General features: G+C 38.2%; 1 protein-coding gene across 2 annotated transcripts in view; it reads left to right on the forward strand.

Moving 5' to 3' along the window:
* Positions 1 to 11,510, forward strand: part of RBM33 (RNA binding motif protein 33) — a 90,738-nt gene extending 79,228 nt beyond the window's left edge. For both annotated transcript variants that reach the window (XM_017728906.1, XM_017728907.1), the window contains exons 18-19: positions 4,584 to 4,672; positions 4,852 to 11,510. In XM_017728906.1, coding sequence (XP_017584395.1) covers positions 4,584 to 4,672; positions 4,852 to 4,900 — 138 coding nt within the window. In that variant the 3' untranslated portion in view covers positions 4,901 to 11,510. The remainder of the gene's footprint in view (positions 1 to 4,583; positions 4,673 to 4,851) is intronic.
* The last annotated feature ends 641 nt before the right edge of the window (positions 11,511 to 12,151 follow it).

Below are 12,151 nucleotides of genomic sequence, written 5' to 3' on the forward strand. Positions count from 1 at the left end.
TGTGGAGCTGCCAGAAGGTTCCCCTGTGTCTGATAGAGCCAATGCCAACCATCTCCAGGATGGACCCACCACTGGCCAAGGCTGAGCCCATCAGCAGTGGTGTTTGTGCCTCTGGGATAATGTGTTCTAAAAGGGGGAGAGGGGCTATTGAATGTTATCACTGGAAAAAAAACAGCTGCCAAATTATTCCAAAGGGATGAAAATGTTTAAGTGTGTTATATTAGGAAGGTAACATGATTAAGATTTGCAAATGAATTAATTTTTAGATGTATTTTCCTAGCTTGTGTGTTTGAAATCAACAAAAGCAGAAGCTGATGCAGTAAGTCTTTGAGATAATGCCTTGAATATTTTGAGCTAATAAAATACCACAGGGTACACAAGGAATATTTTCTTCTGACTATAGTTGTGAACATCATCTAAATGCAGGATCAGGTCTAAACTGCAAATCACCCCAAATTCAAAAAGACAGAAATAATCCAGTAGGATGAGTATACAGTTATTTTACTTCAAATTTCTGCTGAAGTGGGACTCTAATTTCTATGCCCAGCCAGTAGTCCATCTGTTCAGGGTGGGATAGCAGCAGTTTGGGACCTACACATGTGGCAAATGTGTGCCTGACAATCAGTGTTCTAAAAACATAAAACTCGGGGCTTAAGTAGTAAAGTAAGAGGGTATTGTTCCAAAATCAGAACACAAATAAATCTTTGTTAGATATATTTTTTTATATTTGTTTTATATTTGTTAGATGAATAATGTTCATACTTGCAAGTGAAGATAGTTGAGGATTTGTTCGAAAACACAGCAAAGGTATTTATGGTGGTATTGCAGGCTGCAGTCACATCTTCAGAGTAACATAGCTTAGTAATTGTCCCTTGTTAAACAAAACCAGAAGTTTTTTTCATCTATACCCAAAGAAGGTGTATAGACCTCATATACCTTAACAAACATGAAGTGATTATGCATCATTTTTGCTACCATAGTTTGAGCACAGCAGAGGCTGAGAATTTGTATTAAATACATTTAAATCAATTTTTTTCAGACAGTTTCCTACTGGAGCAGTATTGTTTGTGTAGCATTAGTGTATCCTTTGTTTTGCAGTCCTTAATTCTTGGTCTTAGTCTAGGCATGTGTAATTGCAGCAGTTGAGGAGATGCTGCCTTACCCTGGGCTGAGTGATGGGTGATGTTTAGGCAGTTCAGAGAAGGATCAGATGGGTTGGTTTTTTGTTTCCATTGTTGTCTGTATTGACCAGTGAAATTAAATCTGATAAAGATGCTTTTCAGTAGACTTACCCAAAAACTGATGCCTTGTTGCCAAAGCAGTTGAGTATTAAAATGCATTGTGTTTTAATTTGGATTTTTTTTTTTACTTTGGAAAATAAAGCAGTAATGCAGTGTAAGAACACAGTACCCAAACTAGTCAGTCAATAAACTTAATTCATTAGAAAGTATAAATAAGTTACCTATAATAATATTTAGATACTTTGCCTAATTCTGCTAATAAGTCTGCACTACACCAGAATATCTGCCTTTAGTTGACTTTTTACATGCTAATTACTGAGAAGCTTGTTAATAATTTAGCATCATGATTGTATAAACTGCAAAATCAAATTTTGCTTTTGTGCATGTCAAGAATATTAATGCAATAATAGCTCAGTTCTTGTGGGAAACATCACCAAATGCAGCTTCTCTTCTTCAGTTGATCACAACAGGGGTCTGGAGCATAAAGCATTGGGAGAATCTGCTGTGGCAGTCGAGTGAGACCTGACATTGTGGGGAGGATCAGTTGGCAGCAGGAGAGCTGGAGGTGGATCTGGAGAGGGGAGGGAAGCAGTTGACAGCAGGACATGCAGGGTGCAGCTGGAAGTATGCATCCCTGTGTTCTTTTACAGCCCTTCTTGCTGAACTGTTCACTGAAATATTCATCCTTTTGATGATTCAAACAGGTTTTTCTTGTATTAAAACTGTTGACTTCTTTGAAAGGAACGGATTTTTTTTGTTTGTTTGTTTTTAGTTGCAATTCAGAGATGCTTTTTTTTTGTCAACTCTTAAAGTCTGTTCTTTCCAAAGGTTATTTAAGGGCTGTGTTTAATTTTTAGTCTTCAAAAGCTTAGTCCTCAGTGATAGCACTTACTTAGTTTGTGGTTCTTTCTTTTCTAGTAAGAAAAGTGGTGTCAAGAGAGTGTGTGTTAAGATCTAGTTCTATAAATCATAAAAAAGTGAGATCAGTAAGGGAGGAGAACACAAACTACAGCATTCACTCATTCCTGCAGAAAAACCTGCAGGAGAATTGAGCTTTATCCAAGATCTTTCACTGCTGCTTTCTGCAGCGTGACTGCATTCTTGTAGGTAAAATGTGCTTAACTGTGTCAAGAGCATTTTGATTTAAAAAAAAAAAAAATCATCCACTGAATGGCTTTTTTTAAAGCTAACTACTATTTCTACCAGCTCAGAAATGGGGAAGTTGCAGTGACTTACCTTTTCATCATAGCAGCTTTCAAAAAACTATAAAATGCAAATTAACCTGCTGATGCTTATCAGATTTGCTGAATCCTTTAACTTTTACTAAGCTTTCACTTTGAAATCACAGATGTGGTGGAAATACTAAACATCTGTGATTTTCCTGGAGAGAGGAAAATTTCCTGTCAGTTACAGGAAGGTGCAAAATTAATTGCTTCAAAATCACAGATAGGTAAGTTACAGAAAGTGGCAAAGCTGAATTGTCAGGCTTAGATGCAAAGAAATACGACGTATCAGGTTCCATGGCTCTTGTTAAATAAACATCTTTCCAAGAGAGTCTTATGTGTTCAAAAAAGATAGAAGTAGACAATTTTAATGACAAATTTCATCTAGGCATTTGATGTCTTGCTTAAAATGCTCCATTAGATTGAATGAACAGGGAACACATTCGTGGGATTAAAAGCTATTTCACTAAGAGATCTCAAAGTATGTCACCCTCAAAATGTATCAAGTGGGGTTGTATGTTGTTTCCCAAGGAATAGTTGTTTTGTCTAAAGATCTGTGGTACTTTTTTAACAGTCTAGATGGTGATAGAGAATTTTTGGAGGTAAAGTTTAAAATCCCAAAGACTGACCATCAGAGGACTGGAATCATCCAAGTGTGGGGGATGCAGCTGAGGTCCAGGCAAAATGCAGGAGCAAAGAATTATGTTCATACTTACCCATCAGGAGGTTATCATCTAGAAAAGTTTTAAGGTGTCCATATACCTGCATTTGTCTGTGTGTGTATATATATGTGTGTGTGTATATATATAAGTATCTAAATCTCAGTATAAAACTGTATTGTCTTTATGTAGACACTCACAGAAAAGTAGAATGTTAATAATTCTTTATTCTGCGTCCAAAGCCATAAGAACAACTGGAAACTGGAAGCTGAATCAGAACAATTCTGTCTTTAATGTGCTGCAGCATAGGCTGTTAAACATCCAGAACTTTCTTTGAGATGTTGGAATCACTGTGGAACTGTGAAATTTTGATTAAAACCTTCAGATCTGTTTTAACCTAGTTACTCTGAAATCTCTGGCCTGTATTCACAGGCAGCAGGATTTCAGGATCGTATTTCCATCCTGAGTATTCTGTGATGCTGAATACTTGTTGGATGTTCCCACTCATTGTTGGGTATGTAACTACTTAATGTGTAAAGCTTAATCTTCTTGAATTTCTCAAGTATCTTTTGGGAAACTCTTCTATCATAACTGAAGGGCTAACTCAAAGCATGAACTTTCATCTTCATAAGTGTGGTAACACCTCTTTACCAAGGCCACAGGACTCCTCTCTGAGATCATTTTGGCCTGGACTTCTGCTGCAAGCAGGGAGTAAGGACATGAATTCTCCAGAGCCCTGGCTCAGGTGTGCTGTAGTTTCGGAGAGCTCAGTACTACTGTTTGTCATAGTTAAAGCACTGTGAACTGCTGCTCTCATGGTATGGGAGGTATGTATCAGATGGACTTGTCTGGGTAGATGTGTGTTATATGGTTTCCTTTTACTAGGAGGACTTGGAAGTGGTGACCTAATCCATCTCAGTGGGGTTTCATGGTGGTGCCTGTCAAAAGCTGGCCTGTTGTTTTATGAAAATGGTGTGAGGATACACAGTTGAGAGATCAGAACTTAGCACTTTTTTCTGTCTGCCCCTGTTTAACCTGTGGGAAGCCCTGATCCCTTAATGTACATCAGGTGAATGACTCCAGGTGCTTGTGTGGGAAGTTGAGCTCTGACCAGTTGACTGCTTGTTACTCCTTGGAAGTTTGGCTGTGGGGCTTAGCTCATGTGTGTGGATTGAGTTGAAGTTGTCACCTTTGCTTAACAAGTGATAGTCTGGGTTTTCCAGGTGGTTCAGTTGTTTAACACACCAACTCAAACACCTTCAGCTGGGACTGTGACTGCAGTCTCAGAAGTCTCTTTCCAGTGTGTTCTCTTACTGGTTATCAATAAGAGAACTGAAGTATGTTACTGAAAAGGAGAAATACAGCAAGATTTCAGTTGGTTTTGTGCAAAATAAGGGGTTATTGTGAAGCGGATCTTGAAGTGAATATTAAAAATATGTTTTGGCTTTTTGTCTCTGCAGAGTTTACAGATGCTTCCTCAACAACGGAAAGCCATAGCAAAATTTAAGGAGCCAGCACACGCTTTAGCATTTCAACAGAAATTCCACAGGTAAATAATTAAGCACTGCTGCCGCTGTGGTTCCTTCCCTCCTTTCAGAAGATATAATCAATCTCTGGCCCAGTGTTTCGTTAATCCAATCAAGCATCTGTTGATTAGTGACCTTCATAGAAGCTCCTTGCCAGAATCAGTCTGAGCACCGCATTTAACCTTCTTTTAACTTTTGACAGGCACATGATAGATCTGTCCCACATCAACGTGGCGCTGATTGTGGAGTGATGTCTGCTGAGAGAAGCCCCAGCACCAACCTCAGTGTACTGTGGAGCTACAGACTCACAGTGAAAAATGCATCGGGTTGGGAACCCTGTCAGCTCAGTCTGTAACTGCTCTGTTGAACTACAGAAAGCACCGAGATGACCTCCAGGAGAGGTGAATTCAAGAGAATCTGCAGAGGTGGAATTTCTGTTCGGTTTCTTCACATTCTGTTGTAACCACATGGAATTATAGAATTTTTTTTTTCCAAAATGCTTTTGATGCATGTAGACACTGTTCTTCAAGATCCTACTGTGTGACCACAGTGACTTGAGAGAGAATGGTTGCAGCGAAAGATTTAAAAAACTTTCTTCATAGCAAAGAATATTTGATAATGGTTGCTCTTATCTTCAGTGCAAGGTATTTGAATGAAAACTCATTTTTCTAAACAAATTAGTTGCATTGTATACCTGAGAGCACAGAAGGTATTCTTGCATAGATTTGAACATGGTCTGCTTCACTGAATAGCAGCTTGCTGAGAAGCTTTGGAGGTGACACTGGAAAATTGTAGTTTTGGTCTTTGTAAATAAGTCTGTCTTCGCATTTTTCTATTCCAACATAGAGTTCCATCTTCTCTTTCCAACTCTGCTTATTCCATAAAACCACTGCTGTATTTTGCCTTGGTTTTTAAAAACAAGGATCTTCACCCTTCAGTAGCATCATGGGTTGGTGAACTCTGAGTTGTAATTAGGTTGTTTTAAGTAACACTGCCAGATGCAAGGAAAAAGAAATACTTGGTGGGTCACTTCAAAAATGTTATGCAGGAAGAGTGGTGCATTCCTGGTAGTTCTTTTGGGCTAGTGTTTCATGGTTGCCTCATGCTTTATTTTGATCAGGCTTTTTTCTTTGAGATTTATTCTTGTTTTGATATGGTGTTCCTGATACATAAAGGGCTATAAGGACATTGTGAATCTCCTGGTGAACATGTCAGTTCCCAAAAATGCCATGCAAATGTTAAGGAGCTTATATTTTATTCAAAGTCAAATTCGTAATATTTCCTTTTGATTAGAACCGTCCAGATGGAGTTGCCAAAGGAACAATTTTTTCAGTTACTTCTGAATAAACTTATTAAAATGTCATCTTTATATTGGATTCCAGTTTTTATGAACCTTTCCTTAGTTTTTAGACCATGATGTTTTGCTCCATGCTTTATTTTAGGAATACTCTTAAGCACTCTACCTACTGTTTGAAGGGAGGGGGACTTGCAGAAATGTAGGTTTGTTACCTGAGTGACTGCAGAAAAACACTGTGGGTATGAAATAAAAGTGCTTCAAGTGGGGTCCAAAATAGGCATGCCAAGCTGGAAAGGATGAGCTAAGGAAATTTATAGTACCTTTTTTTAATAGTATCTATTTTTTTTTAAGATTTAATGGCACAGATACCTATTTGTCTTTCTTCCACTTTTGGTCCAGATTTTCAATTAGGTAAAAGTTACCAAAAATAATGAGTAAGTACTGTCAAAAGTCTGCTAGGTAGACCTGCTCTCTGTTCATTGAAATAATATAGAATAACATGGTGCTTAGGAAATACTCTTAAAGTCCTTTTAAAACGTAGTGGCAAGACACAGTAACAGAATGAGAATCTTTTCATGGAAGTGAGGTTTATACCCTCATATTCATGCATAATGTTTAATGACAGCCAGCACAACTGCTGTACATGAAGTGCTGTTAGTGCTTCAGGGTCAAGCCAAGCCCAGGACAGAGCATGAGCTGCAGGTAGGAAGTGCCCAGTGGGACCAACCCCAAAGACCTGCAAAGTGATCAGCCCTGGGCTGTTCAATGCTGACACCATCAGCTCTGGGACCCCTACACTGCCTCCTCAGATTATGTCACTTCTATTCTTCAGAAATAACTGCTTACCTTTAAAACAACACATTAAACAGTTCCTCATCCCAGTGTTAGGGAGCAGCTTCTCTGCAGTGAGAAGGACGAGGAGACATCTCGGAGTGGAGTGATAGTGGTGCGTGTCTGGAAATGTGGGAGAGATGCAAACGCCAGACAGGCCAGCAGCCGAGTTCAGCAGTAGGAACATCTGCAGTTGATCAGCTGTCCTGTCAGAAGCAAACATTATTGGGGTTAGAGGGTTTCTTGGAGCCTAAGAATATGGGTTTGATTCAAAAGTCAAAGAAGTTTGTAGAAACGCTCCTGCTTTGGGTTTTGAATCCATCCCAAAGAGCCTGAGGTTCAGCCAACTTAAGTTTTAAAAAATTTTATTTCAGTTGGGTTTTTAAATTTTTTTTTTTTGACAAATGTGTGGCTTTGGAATAAAGACATTAAATGGCCTCATATCTATTTAAATGTAGGAGTGACGTGAGCAATGCCTGTTTAATGAGTAGATGCATCCTCTTTAACAGCAGTTGCAGGAGATTATTGCTTGTGCATAGACAGGGCATGGGTGGATTGCTGGGGATTAATTCAGCCGCTTACTGCAGTACCTGGGTATCTTCCTATATGTAAACATACTATATGTATGTATGTCTATATTGGTTTTATTATACACATACATACATACTCACACCCTGTGTTGTCACCATATCTCTCTAATACCCTGAAAAACTCAGTAGCAAAAGTAGCAATTAGGTGAGTCATTTTTTAAAACGTTTGTGTTCTCTTACTTCTCAAATCCTATCTTAAAAGTGGATCTCTTGGCATTGATCGGTTTGGATGATACAGCTCTTTCAGATCCATTTGTTGTCTCCTCCCAAAAAAACCCAAAGGAAGTAGAGGTAAAGCTAGACGGACGTGTTCTTGATGTGTTCTCTTCCAGCACAGAGTTAAATCTGAGAATTTTAAGTTAACTTTCTTGGAAGATCTGTTGCAACCATTATCTTGTTCTTTCTTTGTAGTGAATTCACAATATGATGCAAAATGGAAAAAAAAAGGCATTTAATGTAGTATGTAAATATTGACCTTTTAAAATTAAAATGTTACTCAAAGTGCTTACAGTCAACCACATCTTAGCTATTTGTTAGTTTTTTGTGTTGTCTTATCTAAATTTAAATGGATATGGTTCCATAAATGTTGATGTGTTTTTGTGTATATCTTCAAATTTTTATAAAGATGCTAGTAAGTCAATACATATATCCTGATCTGTGTATTATTTGTTCAGTTTTTATTAGCATAATTTTATAATTATTTAAATAGGCAACTCCAGTAGGTAGTTAAATGAAGTCAGCTTTTTTTTTTTTTTTTTTCCAAATTATTTCATTTCCATCTTGTACCACTGGAAAATTCACTTTATTCATATTTTGCCTTGACTAAAATATTGAATTACCCATATGATCTGTGGTATTTTAGTAGAATGTTCTACTTTTTTTTTTTTTTTTTTTTTTAATTAAAAAAAACCCTGAAACAACTCTGTCCTTTAACTTCTGAGGGGTAATACAGTGCACTGTCAGACCAAGGCACGGGGTCTCTGGGTTTGTTCCATTGTGCTGTGTGGCAGGTACAAATTAGGTCTGTGGTGTAATACTGTCCTCAAAAATTGGGGCTGTTTTGGTTTCACACGTAGGCCAGGTTGGTGGCACGTTGGCGCATTGCAGTGTTATCAGTGGCACATGTTATCAGTGGCACACGTTATCAGTGCCACACGAGCCATCTGATGGAGTGACGTGTGGTGCTGGGGACACTCGGGGTCCCTGCCACACGCAGGGGGATGAGGACAGGTCTGTAGCGTTTCCATAGCCAGAGGGGTGCTGTCCTCAGCCCACACATATCCCCAGTGCCACTTTGGGAAGGAAGAGTGGATACAAGCTCTCTATGCTGTCCTTGGATATCTAGTTTATCCCCCAGATTCGCTTCAGTTTTCCAAATTTCTGTAAAGAAGTCCTTCTAGCTGTCAAAATGCCAAGCAAACTGAGCATTTTAATTCACTGATGTTAGGTTTCCATTGCAAGGTTATAGATGAGAGTAAAACTGAAGGTTATTTCAGAATAACCTTGGAGGTCCCCATTGTTCTTTTTAACATTAGCTACTGGGGATAAGAAAAAACCTTTCACTTGGTGCTAAATTTTTAATCTTTTTTTAAACATAGTATCTTTTATCTGTGTAGCTTGAAATGATGCAGTTTCCCTGGAAGCTGCTGTAGGCACTTCCTGCTGCTGCACTCAGTAACTCCGTGTCTGCCTGTGTGTGTGGGTGTGTTCCCCGTGTAGCTCGGGTGAGAGGGGGGGTGGGAGGCTCTGGGGTTTCTTCTTTTGAGGGTTTTTTTTGGCCTGTTTATTTTTTTTGTTGTTTTTTTTTTTTTTTGTCTGCTTGGGAGATACCCTGGGTTTGTCCTCTGGCATAGTATTTGTGATGTTCCTGTCCTTTGTGTAGTACTGTGTCTGTGATGCAAGTCATGGTACTTGAAGGTAGAAATCTGGCTTCACCTGTTCACTGTCAAAAAGGCATTTTTTGTTCAGAGAGACATGAACCTTTTTTTAATGCATTTTTTTGTGCTTTTCTTTTTATTTTTTTTAGCATCATGGTAGATGAGAAATTAAATGTAAAGGAAACAAATCCTGAACAGATTTCAGAAAGTTAGCTGTACTATACGGGTCATTTAGGGTAACACAGAGCTTTTGTTTCAATGTTACCTTAAATCATGCCTTGTCTTCTAATTAATTCATAAACATAATACTTGAAAGTATTTTATCTTAAATTACTATCAAATCCTAAGGATTTTCTGTAAGGTTTTTTGTAACCTGATTTTTAATCATGGAGATAACTTACTGTCCACATGAGCACAGGGGCTTGTGTACAAAACCAGATTCATATTGGATCCTTGCGTATACCAGCTTCTGGTATAATATGGTTGGGAAGGATCATTTTGTTCTTTATAATGCTGCTTTTGGCAGGGTTGGGTTTTTTAATTTAAAAAAAACCAAACAAACTCCGTTTTCAACTTCTCTGCTTGTTTTGGTGGAAAGTGTGGTCCTTATTGCACTAAGGAAAACCTTGAGGGGAAGGTTAATCTCATGGGATCTTTTAGGTGCCTGTGTTGCTCTCTGCTTTCTTGGTTGGATGCACTGATTTTTCTAACTAACTGAAAATGGGCTTTATAGATACACTTTTTCAACAGGTTACACTGCTTTTATTTAGTGTAACAGCACTTGTGTTCAGTGGTTTTTACCGTCTAAACTTTAAACAGTATTGCAGATTACAAATACTTTTGTGAAAGAACCTGTGTACAGTTAAATGTAGATGTATTGCAATGTTGTGTGTAGTCACTTGGCAGATAACAGTTTCAAACACTGCTGTATTAATGTTGTGTTTGTTCAGGATTATCTTTGTCTGCATCTAATGGATTTTAATATGCATTGTATTTTTTTCCTAGTGTCTGTCAGGCTGAGCTTGGAATGTTACAGTTTTATTTCTATTTCTAGACTAACAAAACCATTTGTTTGCAGGTTTTCTTTTTCAGATGATGAAACTTCTTTCAGCAGTTTTAACTCCTAATTAATAGACATTTTCATTTACAGATCCAGCAGAGACCAGATTCTAAGACTTATTTATTCACAGCTGATCTTCTGTACCATTGCATATAATTTTATTTATAAAGGAGCCCTTGGATTAAGTCAACTTTTTTTTTCCTGTGGTACCCTTTGCCTCTCAGCTACGCTTTTTCTCATTTCCATTTCATTTGCTCCCATTTTTCCATTTTCACAAGGATATTTGTATCCTTATGTTTCTGCCCTTTTCACTCCCTGTTAAGCTCTGGTTTTTTTCCTGAGTGCATTGCATTCAATCATTTGGTCTGTTTTCTGTTCTTCCAGCTCTCTTGACAGTACCTGAAGCCTGTATGTCCCACTCTGAAATCCTACCATACTCTACTTCTCTTTGCAGACTTTGGTGCATGAAGCTGAGGTTGCTTTTATACAGGTATCACCCCTTAGGCGATGCTGCCCATCCCAGAGCGCTGGAGAAGCACCACTTAACATTTTTACTTTGCAGTTTTACCCATGCTGGGGAATTTAGACATTTCCGTTACATGCTTGAGCATTTAGCCAGGCTAAACAGGATTAACAACTATTTTATCCTTTTCACTTTTTCAGGATCTCTGTTCTTGAATTCAGTGATAGTAATAGCACTTTTTCTTATTGCCACGTAGAAATACCAACACTGTCGACACGATTCTACCTCCTATTACTATTACTGAATGTGATCCTTCCTAACCTGTAAAGTCCTAAACAGTGTATATATATACATATATATATCTCTCTATATTTGGGTGTTTTGAGAATCATTTCAAATGTACTGCTCTAATCTGGATTGCAGAGTTTGTTTATTAGCAGTTCAGGATATAAATTCAACAGCCGACTGTATCATGCTGACTGCACTGGGAGTGCGTCTGCCTCATGTTTTCTACAGCATCATCTGCACAAGGTGTGCACTGCTGATTGCTTGAGTGTAGTACTGGACTGGAGGATACCAAATAAGAGATCTTTGTCATACCTATTTAAGTGAATGTAAAAATGGAAACGCAAAGATGATCTCATGTACAAGTTTTTTTACGTGTAAATCCATGTCTGAAATGTGAACATGTAAATATATTTATTGTACCTAAAATATGTCAATAAAACCTGATCTTTATCATTTCCTGCGTTGTTGCTTGATGTACTTCAGACTTGTCAAAAAAGGCTTCACAAACTGGATTATTTTACCATTTTTATTATGGTGTCATCTCTGGGCTTACTTATACATCAGCATTGTAGCACAAGATTCTTCCACAGCTGTGCAAAGGTGCCCCAGATGGAAGCAAAGGTGGCTGAGGGTAAAAGGAACTTGTGCTTGTGTGGGCTAGTTCAAAGGGTCTGGAAGCTAAGAGGAATCTCATAACATACACACAGAAGGAAAGCTTGTGAGTGTTAAAGCTTTTCTGGTGTTTTTTAGCCATACTGACATGTCTAATAAAAGATCTCTACTTTCAAATGTTGCCTACTTTAATGTATGACATAAAGAGGAGCTTTTGGCAAGCTCAGTTTGGTCACCATGAATTACTTCTTGAACACAATTATATCAACGTAAATGGAGGCTAATTCCTCTGGTCCCTTGCAGATCAAGAAAAGAGGTCAGAATGAGCTGTCTTGCACGTCGTAAGGTTACTTAGTAGTTTGTTAACATTATTCACAAAGTTAAATATAAAAAATCCTGGCATCACTGGACGTGGCACCTGTGATCCAGCACACACGTTTCCAGGGAAGCATTACTAACTTGTCACATAATTACTGGGGTAGAT

This window comes from Corvus brachyrhynchos, unplaced genomic scaffold (assembly GCF_000691975.1).
Source record: "Corvus brachyrhynchos isolate BGI_N302 unplaced genomic scaffold, ASM69197v1 scaffold52, whole genome shotgun sequence".
Taxonomy (NCBI): Eukaryota; Metazoa; Chordata; class Aves; order Passeriformes; family Corvidae; genus Corvus; species Corvus brachyrhynchos.